Raw genomic sequence first — 20,048 nt, 5'->3', positions numbered from 1 at the left:
CTTTGGAAGAACAAAACAATTATTAATTTGAATAGATTTCTAATGAGATTTGAGATTTACAGAACAGATGAATCAAAATGTCGTACTTGTGCCTCCGCTGGGACCGGTCAGCGTTAGGGAGGGGTGCGGCAGCTCCATACTTTTGTGCAGGGTGGCTACAGCAATAAGCTTTCTCTTGTGGATGCAGAGCTTTGTGACATCCTCATCTGCCTTCACATCCTCCGCGGTCCTCTGTTTGACAGCGGCCCCAGGATCGAAATTAAACACCTGGGGAAACGGAGATTCTTAGCACGGCTCGGACCGGCCTGTTGCTCGCTCTCAGCGGTCATACATTAGCATCTGAATGCATATTTGCTCTGACCTTGCATAGTAATACTGTGACCTACTTACTTCCACAGCTTTGGTGAAATCAGGCAATGCAAATTCATTCATATTTTCTTTCCCCCCACTGAAGAGGGCGGTCATAACCTGTAAGACTGCCGTTTCGAGGTGCAGGATACACAAACAAACACACTTGTGACTGGTGTGCGATTGTTATGATTAACAGTGACTAGAAAACTTAGTCAGAGCACACTCTACAGGAACAACCATGACTTGCATGAACCTCAATATCTAATATCTGATCTGTCAGGATTTTCCAATCAAACACTCAGAAACTCATTAGTCCATAACCAGCGGTTTGAGTCTCAATGGAAACATTGGACAGGGGTTGGGACTCTTCTTGTGCTGCCAGTGTGTTCAAGCAGCACTGCCCCAACTCTAGCTTTGAATGGAGCCGACCAGACTGACCTCATGGAGCAGTTCCATAGTTGTAATGAAAAAAAAAAGGGAATAGTTAAAATGACGAGGCATCTTCTGATCGCTGATCGCAGCAGCTGAAGATTCTGGGTCCAAAAAGGATGCCACTGGCAGCATTAACATCAGCGCTCTGATTGGTCACCTTACCTAACTGAATGTTGTCTGCTTGCATGAGCACTGTGAAAATGTGGCATAATTAACATCATAACTATAGAGAAACTAGGTTGACCATACTCATAATAGAAAACGTCTGATCTTTCATGATCAGACTGACTGATAAGAGAAGCCATAAATACAACAGACGGTAAACGATGCACCTCAGAGACACCTACGAGAACGTGAAGGTGGAGGCTAACCTGAAATCAAGGTAAGGGCATTAAACAGGCCATGGTTCCCAACCCTAATTCTGGAGGACCCTCTGCCCTGCACATATGAGTGGTTACCAGCTCTAACACAACCCTCAACTCAGGAGGTGCTTGCCAATTAGCCAATCGGCTGGATCAGGGTAACCACCAAAACGTACAGGGCAGGGGTTGCTCCAGGACCAGGGTATGGAACCAATGATGTAAGAGAATAGGTGTAGCACGTGGACTGACCTTGGGGAGGATGAGTGGACACTCCAGGCCACACTTACAGGTGCCGTCCGTGAGTAGATAGGACTTCACCTGTTCCAGGCAGGACAGCACTGAACCACTGGGACTGCAGATGGAACGCACAATGGTGACCATCAATATTTACATGTAAGGCATGTATTTTCAGATGTCCTTATTCACAGTGATGTACAGTTTCAGGCACATGTAGCAATAGAAGGACTTCTCTTGATCTAGTGGCAGGGATTTAGCCCCAGTCTATCATGCAGAGGACTAAAGGATTTAGTGGCTAGAGTGCTGCGATACTGATCACAGGGTTGTGGGTTCGATACCCATGTCTATTAAGCAAGGCCTCTAACTTCTCTGCTCAAGGTGCATGGTAGCATGGGCAACCCTGCCCTCTGATCTCGGCTTTCTGAGCTTGGATATGCGAACAGCCAATTTTCATTGCACTGTGCAAATCTAAATGACAATCAAGGCAATTACCGTTACATTAAGTTGCAGGCATGCCTGTATAGGTTCTGCAGCTGAGGTCAGTCGAGTTATGCCGCCTCCCTGAATCCCTTGACCCGCCAGGGGGTCACCTAGCAAGCTTCACTTGCTAATACGGTCATGAAACAGGCCTTAAATGGTGTTCGGGATTTACCATAAGGCAAACAGTGAGGGAGAGTCAATGAGGTGATGATGAATAGAGCTCTTGTGGTCAGTGCTGTATCTATTTTCACTGTAATGGTTCTAGTAAACAACAGACGTAAATTATATTCTATTTTATAAAATATAATATATTTTTCGAGCCTGACTAGCCAGGTTAAAATCTGACTGGCTAAGCCACATTCGAACCTGTTACACGTCCACCTCACCTGACCACCTCACAACATCTGAATTCCTTCTAAACGCCTCACTGGTAACCCCAGTCAGTTAGCCGTAGCATATCGCAAATGTCTGCTTAGCGTTAGCTACCAGAGTTTCGCTGACTGGTGGAGGAATTGGCGTGAAGCGGCCACGCTACATTATTATAGCTAGCTAAACTGTCGCCCTCATGTTGCCAAGCAACAGTGCGAACTGTTAAGGGACTACATTGCGTGGCGGAGGGATAGTTTACTGTAAATGTTTTTGGTAAATAAATGTATTTATGAATTGAACATTGGGGTGTTGTAGCATACGTTACGGCGTCCACTGTTTTATAAAAGCAATAAACCACAAAAGATTTGATCACAGGGAAGGTTGTTTTGGGCATGACACGAAGCCTCTTGTGTCTTATTGCCTCAATAACGCAGAGTGATACAGCGATTGTGGGGGAAAAAAAAACGTTATGGTGAAATAACACTGTATCCCGCCGCTGAACGCCCTTAGGCCAAGAAGTAACGTATATGCCCGAAGGAAAAAATAAGCGAGAAAAAAAAAAGGGGGGGGGGGGGGGTGGAGTGTAATTTGTTGGTCTGTGTAAGGAGCTGGAGAAGAAGGCTGTGTGGTGAGGGAGTGGAGCTCCTTGCTGTGATGTAGCAACAAGCTGCTTGCTGGGGAACTATCATTTGGCGGAAGGATATGCTAACATTAAAAAGGTATTAAATGCTATGTTCACGGCTCAGCTAATTTATTATTTATTAGTTTATATATTAATGTTGTTTATTTAATTTGACGAACTGTTGTATAATAAAGCAACAGAACTCTCAAGGTTGTGTGTATCGTGAAACAGCTGCATGGTTGTGATGAACTACGACGAAATACGGCTTCATCACAGCCCTGATGTTATTTGATGGAAACACCAGTTGTAAAGCAAATGAGACAAAAATGATTAAGACAAAGAGAGTAAACAACAACAACAACAACAACCAAAAAAAAAAAAAAAAAAAAAAAAAAAAAAGACAGGGAAACAAGCTGCTTGCTAAGGAACTATAATCTGGCGGAAGGATTTGCAAACGTATTTTAAATTGTTTGTTTGTTTACGGCTCGATTTGCTTAATTCTTACTTTATTTATTTTCCAAACTGTTGTATAAAGCAACAGAACAGTCAAGATCGTGTGTTATTTGGAAATTACAGCACTAATACACTAATACACTGTCTTTCACGCTTTGCTGCTTTGTTATGCAACAGTTAGCTCCGGCCACGCAAGCTGATTGGTTAAGAAGCACTAACAGCTTGTCTCTTTTCACAAACGCTGGATCACTCCGCTGTTATAGATCGTATAACGCACCAGGCAAGTAAATACCCTGAACCACAGAAAACAAGAACGCGCTCAAATAAAACTAAATGGATTAAGACAGAAGTAAACAACAACAACAACAACAACAAACAAAAAGAAAGAGTTGGAGAAGAATCGACAGGCTGTGCAGCGGATAAAAGAGGGGAGGACGTTACTCTGACCTAGCAACAAGCTGCTTGCTAAGGAACTATATTGTGGCGGATGGATATGCTAACGTATTAAATGCTACGTCCACGCCTCAAAATTATTAATTACATACCTGATTTATTTTCCTGCAGGCTGTGCAGTGGGTGAGTGGAGTTCGTTGCAACAAGTTGCTTGCTGGGGAACTTTTAATTTGGCGGAAGGATATGCTAACATTAAAAGCTATTAAAAATGCTCCGTTCACGGCTCAGCTTATTTATTATTTATTAGTTTATATATTAATGTTGTTTATTAAATTTGACGAACTGTTGCATAATAAAGCAGTAGAACACTCAAGGTTGTGTGTTGTCGTGAAATAACAGCGCGACTGTGATGAACTACAACAAAACACTGCTTGATCACAGCTGTGCGGTCACGACAACACACTCTCGCTCATGCTCTACTACAGCAGTTAGTTCCAGCCACGCAAGCTGATTGGTTAAGGAGCGCGCTAATCGTGCTAATCGTGCTGATCCCCCCCCCCACCCCCCATAAACACTGGATCGCTATGCTGAACGCTGTTGCTATGATAGATATAGATAGATATATATAGATAGATAGACATATATAGATAGTTATAGATAGACATAGATAGACAGTTATAGATATAGATAGATGTAGATAGATAGATAGATATATATAGATAGTTATAGATAGACATAGATAGATAGATAGATAGTTATAGATAGACATAGATAGACAGTTATAGATATAGATAGATATAGATAGATAGATAGATATATATAGATAGTTATAGATAGACATAGATAGATAGATAGATAGTTATAGATAGACATAGATAGACAGTTATAGATATAGATAGATATAGATAGATAGATATATATAGATAGTTATAGATAGACATAGATAGATAGATAGATAGTTATAGATAGACATAGATAGACAGTTATAGATATAGATAGATATAGATAGATATACAGATAGATAGTTATAGATAGATAGATTGTTATAGATATAGATAGATATATAGATAGATAGATATAGATAGAGTTATAGATATACAGATATAGATAGATATAAATAGATGTAGATAGATAAATAGTTATAGATAGTTATAGATTGATAGATAGATATAGATAGATAGATATATATAGATAGTTATAGATAGACAGATAGATAGATAGATAGTTATAGATAGACATAGATAGACAGTTATAGATATAGATAGATATAGATAAATATACAGATAGATAGTTATAGATAGATAGATTGTTAGATAGATTGTTATAGATATAGATAGATATATAGATAGATAGATATAGATAGATAGAGTTATAGATATACAGATATAGATAGATATAAATAGATGTAGATAGATAAATAGTTATAGATAGTTATAGATTGATAGATAGATATAGATAGATATAAATAGATGTAGATAGATAAATAGTTATAGATAGTTATAGATTGATAGATAGATATAGATAGATATAGACAGTTATAGATATAGATATAGATAGATAGATATATATAGATGGTTATAGATAGACATAGATAGATAGATAGATAGTTATAGATAGACATAGATAGACAGTTATAGATATAGATAGATATAGATAGATATACAGATAGATAGTTATAGATAGATAGATTGTTAGATAGATTGTTATAGATATAGATAGATATATAGATAGATAGATAGATATAGATAGATAGAGTTATAGATATACAGATATAGATAGATATAAATAGATGTAGATAGATAAATAGTTATAGATAGTTATAGATTGATAGATAGATATAGATAGATAGAGATACAGATATAGATAGATAGATATAGATAGACATAGATATTTATCTATCTATCTATATCCATCTATAACTAACTATCTACCTATAACTATCTATCTATCTATCTATCTATATCTATCTATAACTATCTATATCTGTGTATATATATATATATATATATATATATATATATATATATATATATATATATATATATATATTATACACACACATACATACATACATACACACACACACATATATATATACATATAAATGAATTGGGAAGTAACGTAAATGCCCTGAGCTACAGAAAACAATGATGAGCTAAAATGAAATGAAATCGATTAAGACAGGAGTAAACGACAACAACAAAGAAACGGAGGGGGAGGAGTTTGTTGCTGTGACGTAGCAACAAGCTACTTGCTAAAGAACTATAATTCGGCAGAATGATATGCTGACATTAAAATCGCAGCTCAAATGTACTTATTTCTTACTTTATTTACTTTCCGAACTGTTGAATAAAAGCAAGGCTGTGTGTTACTGCGAGATCAACGCCATAATTACCTGCCCTGCCAATTAACCAATTACTGCATCTGGCCTAATTATCTCTCATCTCTTGGCCATCCTCTCAGACATTCACCATCACACATCTCTGACAACAGATCTCCTCCATTCCAATTTCCATGGCCTTCCCTACCTGATATAGACGACCCCGGTGGACTCCACCTTCCGCTGCCAGCCAATGGGCACCTGGGCAGGTGCGGGCTGCCCCTCCCCCTCCCCTCTCTCACTCTCCTTTCCTCCATTCATTTTTCTGGGTTAGTGCTCGACTCCGCCAGAGAGATCACACGTTCGTCACTGTCCCAACACTACGTGTCATCGTGTCTCTCGGAAACGGGAGGACAAGAGCACCACAACTTTCCTCTAAGGACGAAGTCGGCTGCGGCGAAGCGTTCCCGGGGCGAGCGAGACGGGCTCACAGCGGGGCCGAGCCTCGGACGAGCCTCATGGCGACGCTACCAAAAGCAGATGGGGTTTCCCATGTCGGGCTCTGACCAATCAGAGCCATGAGCAGGTGTGACGCAGTTCCTGGGCTACATATGGCGAAGCAGAGAGCACCTCAGAGAAGAAAGCGCATGATTGCAGTGCGAGCCACCGCGCAGCCCGCACTCAACACAACAGGCTGCTGTCCAGGTTACGAGGCTGCTCCTTCCGAAGGTGGACGCTTCTCATCTTCTCTCAGGCGGATCGGTTCAATCCCAAAACCCCCATCACGTGCACGGCCGACGCCTCAGAGCGACCACGGCTTGCATGATTTCTTTCTGCCTGAAAGAAAGGAAAGAAGGGGGTTCAGAATGAGCAGGAAATGATCACTTTACAATTCAGAGCCAATTAGAGCCAAAGGGTTGCTTTCTCCAGCACCCCCATTTAAGATTAGATACTTGAAAGGTGAAAGGTGATTGGTTAACTGGTCCTATTGACGAATGGCGCTGTAGAAGGCAGCCGATACAAGTGAACTGACAGGGAAATGAAATGGCACTTCTTGGATTAAAAACACCACAAATACACAGTGACTAGAACAACACTATATGGACAAAAGTATTGGGACACCTTCTCAGTCAAGTTCCAAGACCCTGCATTTGTTGGAGTAGCTGTCTCTACTGTCCAAGGAAGAAGGCGACTTTCTCTAGATATTAAAGGCGCATTGCTGTGAGGATTTGATTGCAATTAGCAACAAGAGTGTTCTGCGATTGCAAAAAAAATATATAAATATTTTTTAATAATATTTATAAAGCACATATAAAATAAAATAAGTTGGGCAGATATAAGCAGCCTCTCGTAGATCCGTCACGGACAAATGAGAACAGAGAACAGTGCGAATGTTTCTTTTGCATCAAGCAGCAAAAAACATTCTAATGTTTAAATTAATTAAATTATTATTGATTTATTTATTTATTAATTATATTATATTATGCTAGTCCTCATTGCGATGGTGATGCTGAAACGATAGATTGTGCGGCCCTAATAGTGTGACAAATCGCTGGTGTGGCAGAAAGGATAACATCACCACCTGCCAGTGAGATACCCCTCCATGAGGGAGACTGGGGTTCGAGTCTCTTTCTGGGTGACTGGGCAAGGCTCCTAACACTACACTGGCCCGCCTCTCTAAAGCAAGAGCGTCAGCTACATGCCATAAATGTAAACGTACCCCTTTTCCAAAGGAGAGCAGAGGAGGGAGAGGAACTCCGAACCATTAAAAGTTATTTAGTAACTGGACATGTATTTTTATTAATATTATTATTATGATGTTTTTTTTTTTCCTTTTCCTAATCAGCCTGAATGCTCAGCCCTGTCAGAGGCGTGTAGTGGAGAGGGGGAGTGCACGCTCCACGCTGCATACATTTCAGCCCTGGGTGAATCATCCTTTCTGTGTGTTTTCTGTTGTGGATGACTAATACTGTAGAGCGGGACCAAACACACAGCCAAAGCAAGAGGATATGAAAAGGTATGAATCCGCGCTCTCGTCACATACGTACGTACACGCGTGTGTGTGTGTGTGTGTGTGTGTAATTAAAACGCTATAGGTACGGTGTGTTTACTTTGCGATTGCAGAAATTATAGAAAATCCCATTTCTTTACATTTAATTTGATTTCAAATGGAAAAACAGCCATATAGATTAAAACAGTGGACAACAATAATAAATTATAGCTGCGTCTGCAGTGGAACATTGTCCCTTGGGTGGACAGCAGTAGATGCTTCAGCTTTAGATAACAAGAACTTATAAGCTTCTATAAATGTCCAAGACGGCAGTCGAGGCCAAACTTGGGATGTTGGGCTTAAAAGAAGAACTCTGGTCTAGAGGAGCGGGCAGCCGAGTGGAAAACAGATCATTACAGCACTTCAGTATCATTACAGAACGATTCCAACTCAGAAGCTCCTGATGAAGGGCCTTAAAAAAGTGCCCTAGAATGAAAAACTGGAGGAATATGGTGTTTTTAACACTCAGCTTCACGACCAGGTCACGTGACTGGAGATCGATCGGCTATGTATCGATATGCATTTCTCCCATTGGCCGATCAGATCACATTCGCGACTTCAGGATTACAGTAGCTCTGCAAGAGCCCACATTGCGATGCTTAAGCAATATACTGCACTGGCCTTATCATTGTTGGAAGCTTTCCCAAACCGTTGGCGTGGCAGAAAGGATGACATCACCACCTGCCAGTGAGTGACCACGCCAGACTGGGGTTCGAGTCACGGCCTGGGTTATGAGACTCTGCTAGACTTAAAGGTTACAGTAGCTCTGCAAGAGGCTCCTCGATCACCTGTTGAGAGCATGTCATTCGACCCAGCCAGTACAGTGAGTATCAGGACACAGCAGGGCTAGCAAACGGCGCTAACTGACGGTTTTAGCGCTAGATAAGCAGCACATTTCCACATGTAGCTCCACAGTGCAGTTCTGCACAGGACTTCACAGCCTACTGTACTGGAAGATGATCGGGATCAGCCCCGAAAACACTACTTCTCCCTTTTCCAGTGCCAAAAGGGTACCAAGGGTAGAAGCCCACCACCCTTAGGGCCATCCTTATGGAACATGTCTCTTTTAACCTCAATCTAGTTCAGTTCAAAACCTTTGTTTTTACCACTTAGCGCCCTCTAGTGTCCTCTAGGCACAATCAACAGACATTATTCCCAGCCTGCAGCTACCAACACGCTACCACTTTGCCGTTTTGCCATCAGCAGCCGGAGTCCTAGAGAGCGCAATTGGCCTCGCTACTTCTGGGTGGGTGGACGGCACTTAGCTACTCCCACCACGTCTTTACTCTTAATTTAGCGTAGGCCGAAATCCCACCATCACTTGTGGACTCTACAAGATCCTGAAGATGTCCTGTGGTATCTGGCACCAAGAAGTCAGCAGCAGACAGGAGGTGGGGCCTCCCTCGATCGCATTTACGAGCCTTGAGTGCCCAGGACCTTGTCACTAGTTTACCGGTCATCCTTCCTTGGAGCACTTTTGGAAGGTACTGACCAATGCATACTAGGAACAGCCCACAAGACCTGCCTGATGTTTCAGAGATGTTCTAAGAATTTGATTCACGTCAAAGTGACTCAGATTCTTAGGCTTGTCCATTTTTCGGCTTTTAACACCTCACCATAAGGTCACGTCACCGGTCAGTGGTTTTAATGTTATGATGGATTAGTGTATGTAGAACCGTAGAAGAGCTCCTTTAAGCAAGCAAACAAAGCCGTCGTGTTTCTATACATGTTGCTTATCCCACTCCGTATCATATGATTGATTATTTATTTATTTATTTGCATAAATAACCGAACCATTTTAATGGCCGACACAAACAGCGGCGCGAATGCAGTCAGCTTGCACATCAGCTAAGCACTTCGGGATGAGTGGCTGCCACTGCTGATGCTCAGCTGCAGTCAGGTTAATGCGAGTACGTGAACATGGGAAACGGCCTGATCCTTCACATCTCAATGACAGAGTGGACTGAAGTGTGCCGACAAAAAAATTAATAAATAAAAATGTTTTTTAAAGCATTAGCCGGTTGCAGGGAGCAAATGGGAGCACAGAATGCCGAAACGGACCAGGAAGGAGATAAATAAATTGGCAAAAATTGTGCACTGCAGAGGATGATCAAGGCCTATAACTATGGCTCCCTCTCTCGCTCTCTCTTCTGAGCACTCGAGCCTCTGTTTTAATGGCGTGCGATTATTGTTGGGTTGTAATAAAGGATGCTGCTCCTTTGCTTAAGCACTGGAACCCAAATAAGCTTCACAGCTGCTAAAGTGTAGCAGGTAAATATGAAGAAACGGAGTAAGCACGGTTCCATAGTGTGAGGAACCTTAAAACTGGTAGAAAGAAGAGAAGTGAAGAGTCTTTAGACCTTGAAAAGCACCTTTACTTTCACACGTTATCTAGACGTTAGCTAGATGTTAACTGTTCTGTTTGATGTGTAGGTCTCCCTTATGCTGCCAAAACAGCTTTAGGTTACCCACATCTAGCGGGTAGGAGTTAAGCTTGATGTTATTTACTCTGACTGATGTTAGCTAGATGTCAAACAGCTGAGAGTTGCTAGATGTTTCCCATCTCTGGGGAATGTTAGCTAGATGTTCATTATTTTGGCTGAGAGTAGCTAGATGCCAACTGCTCTGGCTGATGCTTGATGTCACCTGCTCTAGGCAATGTTAGCTATACGTTTCCCAGTTCTGACTGTTGTTAGCTTGATGTTCCCCACATCTAGCAGATTTTAGCTTGACATTTCCCACTTCTGGCTGAGGTTAGCTTGATTTTAGAGTCGTTGATTAGAGTCTTTTACTCCAGCTGATGTTAGACGTGATGTTTCCCACATCTAGGAGATGTTAGCTAGACGTTCCCCATAACAGGGTGATGTTAGCTAGACGTTCCCCATAACAGGGTGATGTTAGCTAGACGTTCCCCATAAAAGGGTGATGTTAGCTAGACGTTCCCCATAAAAGGGTGATGTTAGCTAGACGTTCCCCATAAAAGGGTGATGTTGGCTAGACGTTCCCCATAAAAGGGTGATGTTAGCTAGACGTTCCCCATAAAAGGGTGATGTTGGCTAGACGTTCCCCATAACAGGGTGATGTTGGCTAGATGTTCATTATTTTTTCTGAGAGTGGCTAGATGCTCTGCTCTAACTGCTCTGGTTGATGCTAGATGGCAACTGCCATGGCAATGTTACCACCTCTGGCTGATGTTAGCAAGATGTTTCCCCACATCTAGCAGATGTTAGCTAGACGTTCCCCATAACAGGGTGATGTTAGCTAGACGTTCCCCATAACAGGGTGATGTTGGCTAGACGTTCCCCATAACAGGGTGATGTTGGCTAGACGTTCCCCATAACAGGGTGATGTTGGCTAGACGTTCCCCATAACAGGGTGATGTTGGCTAGACGTTCCCCATAACAGGGTGATGTTGGCTAGATGTTCATTATTTTTTCTGAGAGTGGCTAGATGCTCTGCTCTAACTGCTCTGGTTGATGCTAGATGGCAACTGCCATGGCAATGTTACCACCTCTGGCTGATGTTAGCAAGAGGTTTCCCCATGTCCAGCAGAGGTTAGCTAAATGTTATTTCCACTGAAATACACACTGAAAAAAAAAATCACACTGAACATGGTCCAAGACTATGCCGAAGAGGACAAGCCCTCATCAGCATCGAAGACAGAACTAGTTAGCAGCAGTAGCTCGTTAACTTCTCTAAAGCCTCCATGACATCAGCCCATCATGTTATCATCTTACTACATCAATGCTTTTCAGTAGCACCCCGAGTTCCCCTCCGACACTGGTGTCTTTTGTCTACTCCTCTTAAAAAATAAATAAAACGGAGTGTGAGAAATACTGTGTAGTGTAAAAATGTCGTTCAGTATCGTGATAATATTTTCTTAACATCGTCCACCTTTAGTACGTGCACAGCAGGGTAGGGTTCGGCTGTTCAGCGTTCCTAAGTGCGCCGTCAGCCTGCCTGGATCATTCTCCTTTCCTTGAACCCCCTCCTCAGAGAGCGAATACAATTCGGTCTCTCTCAGTTACCTGCTGTTCCTATTTGCCTGCTGTTACCTCCCCCCGTCCCAACGCCATTCTCTCCAGCGCTGGCTTACCTTCCACGACTCCCTGATTAGTAAAGAAAACCCTGCCCTGCTGAGGTTACCCTGTAGTCCTCTCTCTTTTACAATTACACCTAATATGCTTTTCATGCAGGTGCCACAGTAGAACTATTATTATGGTAATCAAAATTATGTACTTACAAAAACCAACCGGAAAACTGCTCTCTACCCTGGGTTTGCTGTTATTAAAATAACCCAATGAGCCTCGATCATTACAGAACAGGGTGCCTGAGCTTAAACGGGCTTGAGCTATCATTAGCCAACTAGCTTTGCAGCTAGGCAGCGGCGCATGGAAAACCTTCCTATAAAAACGTCACATATCAAATCCATAACGTCCCCGAGAACGTTCCTGCTTATATACATTACACCTGTACTACTGGTTATTTCAGGGCCATTTGCTAAGTAAACATAGCTAACCTTATCGCTAAACCTTAAAGAGCAGGATGCTAGTTAGCTGGCCCATGAAAAACGTCTAGTCTTTCACGAGTAATAACTCAATAAAATATCATAACAAGCCTGTCAAACAGCTATCAAAAACAATTTTTTTTCAGGGTCATCTGCTAAGTAAGCGTAGCTAGCTGTAATGCTAAATGTACACTTCCTTAAAAGAACGTGATGCTAGTTAGCAGCTGTCACATAGAAAATATTATTTTACCTGCAATAAACCAGTAAAATAACCATCACATTAACAGAGCTTATACCTGCTTACGTACATGCTACATACTGGTTATTAAGGGTCATTTGTCAAGTAAACACTGCTAAATCTACAGCCACACTTAAACTGACATTTCCCTAAAGAGCATGATGCTAGTTAGCTGCCAAAATCCAATAAAATGAAAAATTAAAACACAAAGCCGTCAATTATACAGAGTACATCTGTGCTTATGTGCTCTACATCTGAATATTACAGCTAATTCCAGGGTCATCTGCTAGCTGTAATGCTAAACGTTGCCCACAACAGGGCGATGGCAGCCAGACGTTGCCCACAACAGGGCGATGTCAGCCAGACGTTGCCCACAACAGGGCGATGTCAGCCAGACGTTGCCCACAACAGGGCGATGTCAGCCAGACGTTGCCCACAACAGGGCGATGTCAGCCAGACGTTGCCCACAACAGGGCGATGTCAGCCAGACGTTGCCCACAACAGGGCGATGTCAGCCAGACGTTGCCCACAACAGGGCGATGTCAGCCAGACGTTGCCCACAACAGGGCGATGTCAGCCAGACGTTGCCCACATCAGGGCGATGTCAGCCAGACGTTTCCCATAACAGGGCGATGTCAGCTAGACGTTTCCCATAACAGGGCGATGTCAGCTAGACGTTTCCCATAACAGGGCGATGTTAGCTAGACGTTTCCCATAACAGGGCGGTTAGCTAGACGTTTCCCATAACAGGGCGGTTAGCTAGACGTTTCCCATAACAGGGCGGTTAGCTAGACGTTTCCCATAACAGGGCGGTGTTAGCTAGACGTTTCCCATAACAGGGTGGTTAGCAAGACGTTTCCCATAACAGGGCGGTGTTAGCTAGATGTTTCCCATAACAGGGCGGTGTTAGCTAGACGTTTCCCATAACAGGGCGGTGTTAGCTAGACGTTTCCCATAACAGGGCGGTGTTAGCTAGTCGTTTCCCATAACAGGGTGGTTAGCAAGACGTTTCCCATATCAGGGTGATGTTAGCTTGTCATCATATACTATTTGCTAAGCAACTCTTGTTAAAATGTTAAAAGTACACCTTCCCACCCACAAAATATGCTTAGCTAGAGCCGCTAGAACCAAATACGATTGACATTAAATTGCATTAAAATGTAGATTTAGTTCAGGATTATTTGCCAATGAAAACAAACCTAATCCTAACGCAAAATTTTCCTACTTTCCTTCAAAGAACAAAACGCTAGATCCTTATTGTGTTAACATCAATTTTTTATGACGTTCAATTGCTGCAGTGCTCTCTAAACACTCTTTCCGCCGATGGAAACAATTCAAACGATGCTCAACAGTTCAATATTCCTCAAAAGCATGAAAGTCGAAGGAATGCACCACGTTCTCATGCACTGTTTGGCTGATCTACAGTGTGTGATCAACTCTCACACAGTCCTCCACACTGGATATGAGACTGTACAGCATTAAGATGTATAATGAGAATGCCTGGTCATGCCAAGTGAATTCAGTCTCTGACAATGCTCAGCCTATTAGTAGTCCACACAGGTAGACACGGTCAGAGTCCCACAGAAAGATGGCTGAAAGTTTCACTCGGGAGTTTCGCCTCCGACCACAGTCTGTAGAACGATCACCAGAGGAGGACAGAATCATGACCTAGCTTATTAAGGGGATTTCACCTTCAGTTCCACTGCTGTAATGCTGGACTTCAACTAAATTAAAGGGGAGCTCTATGGGCCTTGTGGTAGGCCTACATCTATAGTATAGAGAATTAGGATTAATATTAGTAAAACACCACTGGCGCTGGAATTTACTCATCATCATCATCATCATCCTAATACCTACTGATACCAAGTGCAGCGCCATAACGCTTAATAGCAAACAATACTATGACTAAAACCTCAATGGTTTATGACTTAAACCTAGCCTTGGACTAAATTTCAACTGAGGCCTTAGTCTGGGTCTGCAAAACCCCGTAAAACCCCGTAATCTGAGGGTCCAGACGTTACATTTATACATACACCATTTGGCTGATGCTCTTATCCAGAGCAACTTACACTTGGGCAGTCTTGCCCAAGCATTCTGACTGGTGTAGCCTGGTGGGCTGGTCTGGTTGGGGAATCAAACCCCAGTCTAGTCAGTCCACAACGCTACACCAACCACTTCACCCCTCCGATCGGCTCGCAGTGCAGGTAATCGATTAACGGACATTATTCTCAGCCCACAGCAGTGAGGAGCGTCCTCAGACGGTAAAAAGAATGGTTTCTAGTCTGCAGAGTGGAACTGAATATAATACATGTGGTTCTAGAGTTTTGACTGAGTCTGAGGAGCTTTTCCTCCAAAGGTTTGTCTATTTTCTGCCAAAATATTGCCGGAAAATACACTCCCGTCACATATTTACTCCTGAATCATGGCTGGTTAGAAACGAAAATATCGCAGAAATGCTCCGTCTTACCAGCGGGAGTACCGCAAGCCTTTTTTATTTTTTTGTTTTTAATCAGCATTCAATAGCACGTTCAAAACATGCTAAAGTACTATATGTACTGTAAACGGTCATTTTTAAAAAGACAGAGCCCAACTGAATGAATTGGCCTAGTCACATTATATGAACTCTATGAACTTCTGACTAAAAACATCAGAATTAATTTGCTTTAAAAGTACCAAGTATTCACACAGTGAGAAAAATAAACAACAATCATTGTCCTGCAGACCTGTGTCTATTTGTGCCATGATTTGTGCATCAGCATTAATTAGGAGCACATCTTCACTAAATTGATAGGCTGTATTGCATCAGATTGGTATTAATACTCCGCATGCAAACAGTCGTTGTGAAAAGCACTATATATATGAATTTGAATATTTCGGCAATATCGTCCAGCCCTACCCAGGCCTGAATGTGTGTATGTGCTGGCCTTGAGTATCAGAGGGCCACAGTGTGTCACTGGTTAATCCACTGTCTCTATTGCTGACTCACTAGTGGTCTGCGCGAGCTGCTGGGAAGGAACCGAGGCAGGCCAAGGACACGTTCATCACTGTACTCCCCTTCATTAACCTGTTATAATACAGGCGTTATAATGGTCCACTAATACAGCTGCGCAGAACGCCAAAAAGAGCCACATTTTAAATCTGAGCACCAGATTTTGCTCCACTCCACAACCTGGCATTACACACTATACGGACAAAAGTATTGGGACATCTGTGCATTTCTTCTAAAATCAAGGGTTTTAAAAAGAGTTTATCCTGCTTTTGTTGGCGTAACTGACTCTGCTGCCCAGGGAAGAAGGCTAGATTTTGGAGGAGGCATTGCTGTGATGATTTGATGGCATTCAGCGACCAGAGTTTTAGTCAGGTCAGGATGTCAACTTCCCAACTCATCCCAGAAGTATTGGATGGAGCACCAACCATCATTTCAGAGAACCCAGTTCCTCCACAGCTCCATAGCTAAATGCTGGGGGGCTTTATTCCCCCTCTAAGCCACACCTGGCATTAGGGAACGTTGCCAATAGATGCTTTAGGTTACGCAGGCAAGGGGTTCAGTATTAAGACGCTGAGGAGCTTACAGCAAAGGTTGGATGGTCTGAACAGCACCAAATCACTAAGATAGCTAAACTCCAGCTCAGATGTTACCACAGTGATTTACAAATGTGCTTAGCTGGAGCGTTACCTCCTAAAGTAACCAACTGACTGCACATTCTGCAAACTAACAGACCATTTTGCTGGCTAGGTGATCTGGCCGGCTGGTGTTGACTGACTTCTCCATCAAATACCAGCAGCAGAAGCTCCGTTACTGGCTTTTCTACTCCGTCATGAGCCGACACCAGATGTAAGCCAGTTTAACATCTCAGGCAGTCAGAGGGTCGACGGCAGTACTTCCGAATCCTGATATTCGTTTTAAAAACAAGCCTCAATCCAGGTAATTGTCCAGCAGGCCGAGGGTCATTCCTCTGGAGGCTTAACCACCTCAAACTAAAGAAGCCCTCACCTGAAGACGGTCCACATCCACCACTGCAATGCCTCCGCAGGATATTCTCTCGTACCTGCAGTGAGATTCAGAGCTTTTAACAGTTCCAAAAAAGTCGCATCTTTCAGCAGGTCCTTATTTAAGGGTGGTGGATCCGAAGGGGACGCTCCATCAATTGCAGCAACAGGGCCTACAAACCAAGCTGCACTCCATGACCTCAGTGACAGCTAGAAAGAAGGAATCACAGGGACACTTTGCTAAAGCACCAAATGAAAAAGAGGTATTAAGGTTAGAGAGGAATTCTCAGTATTGGTTTTATGGATTCCATGTATTCCAATGTATTACCAATGGGGCTGGGGGAGCCGACAAGCCACAGGTGGATGCTTTGAATTGCACCAATGCTCCTAGATAGCTAAACTCTGGTCCAGATATTGAAAAGTGACTCAAAAGATGAAGTGCATAGACAAAGTGTTTGCTACTTCCTAATCAAAACCCAAGACAGCAAATTTTGCATACAGACCACAAAAGCTATACAGCCACTTTGCTGGTGGTTGTTCACCGACTTCATCAAACACTAGCAGCAGCAACTGGGCCTACAAACCACACTGCACTCCGAGACCTCAGTGACAGCTAGAAGGAGTCACAGGAACAGTTGGAGAAAGTGTGATATTAAAAAATGGGTATTTAGGTTAGAGAGAAATTCTCAGTAGCAGTTTAATGGAGTGTCTTCTCCTAAATTTGGAGCATACATGTATTGGAATGGGGCTATAGCGGCCTAAACGCAAATGTCGGGTGGTCCGAACAGCACCAAAGCACTCGATTAGCTAACCTGTGGTCCAGATATTAAAAACATAACCTTATAAATGTGCTTAGATGGAGCGTTACCTCCTAATCCAACCTGGGTTGCTAACACCGGGCTTTTTAAAAACGGCACCACAACCTAACAAGCCATTTTGCTGGCCAGGTGATCTGGCTGGCTGTTGTTGACTGGCTTCCCTGTCAAATACTAGCAGTAGCGCCGTTTTTAGCTTTTCCACTCAGTCATGAGCCGACACCAGATGCAAGCCAGTCCAACTGTGATTTAGGTGCCCTAAAAGTCGAGAGCAAGACTCACAAATCACAGTGTTCATTTTAAAAACGACCCCCAATCCAGGTAATTGGCCGGCAGGCTGACTGACGGTCATTTCTCTGCATGCTTAAAAACCTCAATCTAAGAAACCCCCTTATCTGAAGAGGGTCTGCATTCACCACTTCTGAGCTTTTTACAGTTCCTGAAAAACTCTCGTCTTTGACCAGTTTATTATTTAAGGGTGCTGGATCCGAGCGGGACGCTTCATCAGTGCCTGAGGTATTTGCGATGCTTTAGGTTACGCAGGCTAGGGGTTCAGTATTAAGACGCTGAGGAGCTTACAGCAAAGGTTGGATGGTCTGAACAGCACCAAATCACTTAGATAGCTAAACTCCAGCTCAGATGTTACCACAGTGATTTACAAATTAGGAGTTACCTCCTAAAGTAACCAACTGACTGCACATTCTGCAAACTAACAGGCCATTTTGCTGGCTAGGTGATCTGGCCGGCTGGTGTTGACCGACTTCTCCATCAAATACCAGCAGCAGAAGCTCCGTTACTGGCTTTTCTACTCCGTCATGAGCCGACACCAGATGTAAGCCAGTTTAACATCTCAGGCAGTCAGAGGGTCGACGGCAGGACTTCCGAATCCTGATATTCGTTTTAAAAACAAGCCTCAATCCAGGTAATTGTCCAGCAGGCCGAGGGTCATTCCTCTGGAGGCTTAACCACCTCAAACTAAAGAAGCCCTCACCTGAAGACGGTCTACATCCACCACTGCAATGCCTCCGCAGGATATTCTCTCGTACCTGCAGTGAGATTCAGAGCTTTTAACAGTTCCAAAAAAGTCGCATCTTTCAGCAGGTCCTTATTTAAGGGTGGCGGATCCGAAGGGGACGCTCCATCAATTGCAGCAACAGGGCCTACAAGCCAAGCTGCACTCCATGACCTCAGTGACAGCTAGAAAGAAGGAATCACAGGGACACTTTGAGGTATTTGGGTTAGTACTGCTTCATGGAGCTGCTTCTTTTTAAGGTTGGGTGCATGGATGCATTTTAATGGGGCTAGGGGAGCACTCAGATGGCACATTAGTAGCCAAAGCACTTTTGTAATATCTGGACCAGAGTTTAGCTTAGATGTAGGGCCAGCTCCTAATCTAACCTTGACAGCTAAAACCTGGCCATTTCAGTCAACAACAGGGCCATAGACCAACTAGCCACTTTGCTGGCCAGGTGATCTGCTGACTTCTCCAACAAATACTAGCAGCAGCACCGTTACTAGCTTTTCTACTCAGTCATGGGCTGACACCAAATGCAAGCCAGAAGCCAGTAGCCAGTCTAACCGAGATTTAGGTGCCCCCAAAACAGTCTCCGGAAATCCGAAAGTGGCTCGGCTCCGAAATCGTGGCATTAATGACAGAAAAACAAGCCTCGATCCAGCTATCTATCTATCTAGATATAGCTAATTAGATAGCTGGCAGGCTGACCAAATCCAAAGCTGGGTGCTATAGTGAGCCTAGCCTCCTAGCTCTCGGGCTAGCCAAGCTGTGCTAACATACATGACCATAGGAGAATAAATACTAAGCTAGCACCGAGAAAAAGTACAGCACGGCTCGCTTTGGGGGTCGTTTAACGCGAAAGGGGGTGGGATTGGGGTCTGGTTGGATGTGACAATGATGTGGGGAAAGAGAGGCAGCTGAATGCGGCTAGGCGACACCGACAGCAGCTACAACAAATAAGGCGAACTGCTGCTGTTTTAGCTCCGTGGCTAACGCTCATTATGCTAATGGTGGCAGATCCGGATCCAGAAAGTCAGAATCCGCCCCGGGATTTTGGTGCGACCGCCTGGACGGCTCCGCTGCAGCGGAGCCGTCCAGGCGGTCGCACCAAAATCCCGGGGCGGATTCTGACTTTCTGGATCCGGATCTGCCTTCTCAAGCTGGGTGGCCTGATCCAGGAGAGAGAAGGAGAGCGAGAGGAGGGGAGGGAGGGGGGGGGGGGTAATACATACACACTCAAATATTGAGCAATATTAAATATCACATAAACAACTTCCAATCCGAGTATATACGCACCTTGTTATTCCGATCAGCACCGCGGAAATAGCCAAGTTTAGTGTGCGACGGTTCACCGAGGCTGATTTAAAGTATCCAGAGAAACGTCTCAAAGCAGAGAGGCCAAGCAGAGGAGGAG

General features: G+C 43.5%; 1 protein-coding gene across 4 annotated transcripts in view; it reads right to left on the bottom strand.

Annotated features, from left to right (window-relative positions):
• Window positions 1-20,048, bottom strand: part of mbd5 (methyl-CpG binding domain protein 5) — a 43,300-nt gene that overhangs the window by 22,898 nt on the left and 354 nt on the right. For 2 of the 4 annotated variants that reach the window (XM_072683517.1, XM_072683520.1), the window contains exons 1-4: window positions 19,931-20,048; window positions 6,228-6,856; window positions 1,395-1,497; window positions 87-267 (exon numbers count right to left, since the gene is read on the bottom strand). The exon at window positions 19,931-20,048 is cut by the window's right edge and continues 354 nt beyond it. In XM_072683517.1, coding sequence (XP_072539618.1) covers window positions 87-267; window positions 1,395-1,497; window positions 6,228-6,340 — 397 coding nt within the window. In that variant the 5' untranslated portion in view covers window positions 6,341-6,856; window positions 19,931-20,048. Of the gene's footprint in view, window positions 1-86; window positions 268-1,394; window positions 1,498-6,227; window positions 6,857-16,808; window positions 16,860-18,610; window positions 18,704-19,930 lie in introns of those variants that run through there. The other 2 variants (XM_072683519.1, XM_072683518.1) reach the window with 2 other exon arrangements.

Source organism: Salminus brasiliensis, chromosome 7 (assembly GCF_030463535.1).
Source record: "Salminus brasiliensis chromosome 7, fSalBra1.hap2, whole genome shotgun sequence".
In the NCBI taxonomy this organism is placed as follows: domain Eukaryota; kingdom Metazoa; phylum Chordata; class Actinopteri; order Characiformes; family Bryconidae; genus Salminus; species Salminus brasiliensis.
This window is presented reverse-complemented; position numbering and strand designations above follow the sequence as displayed.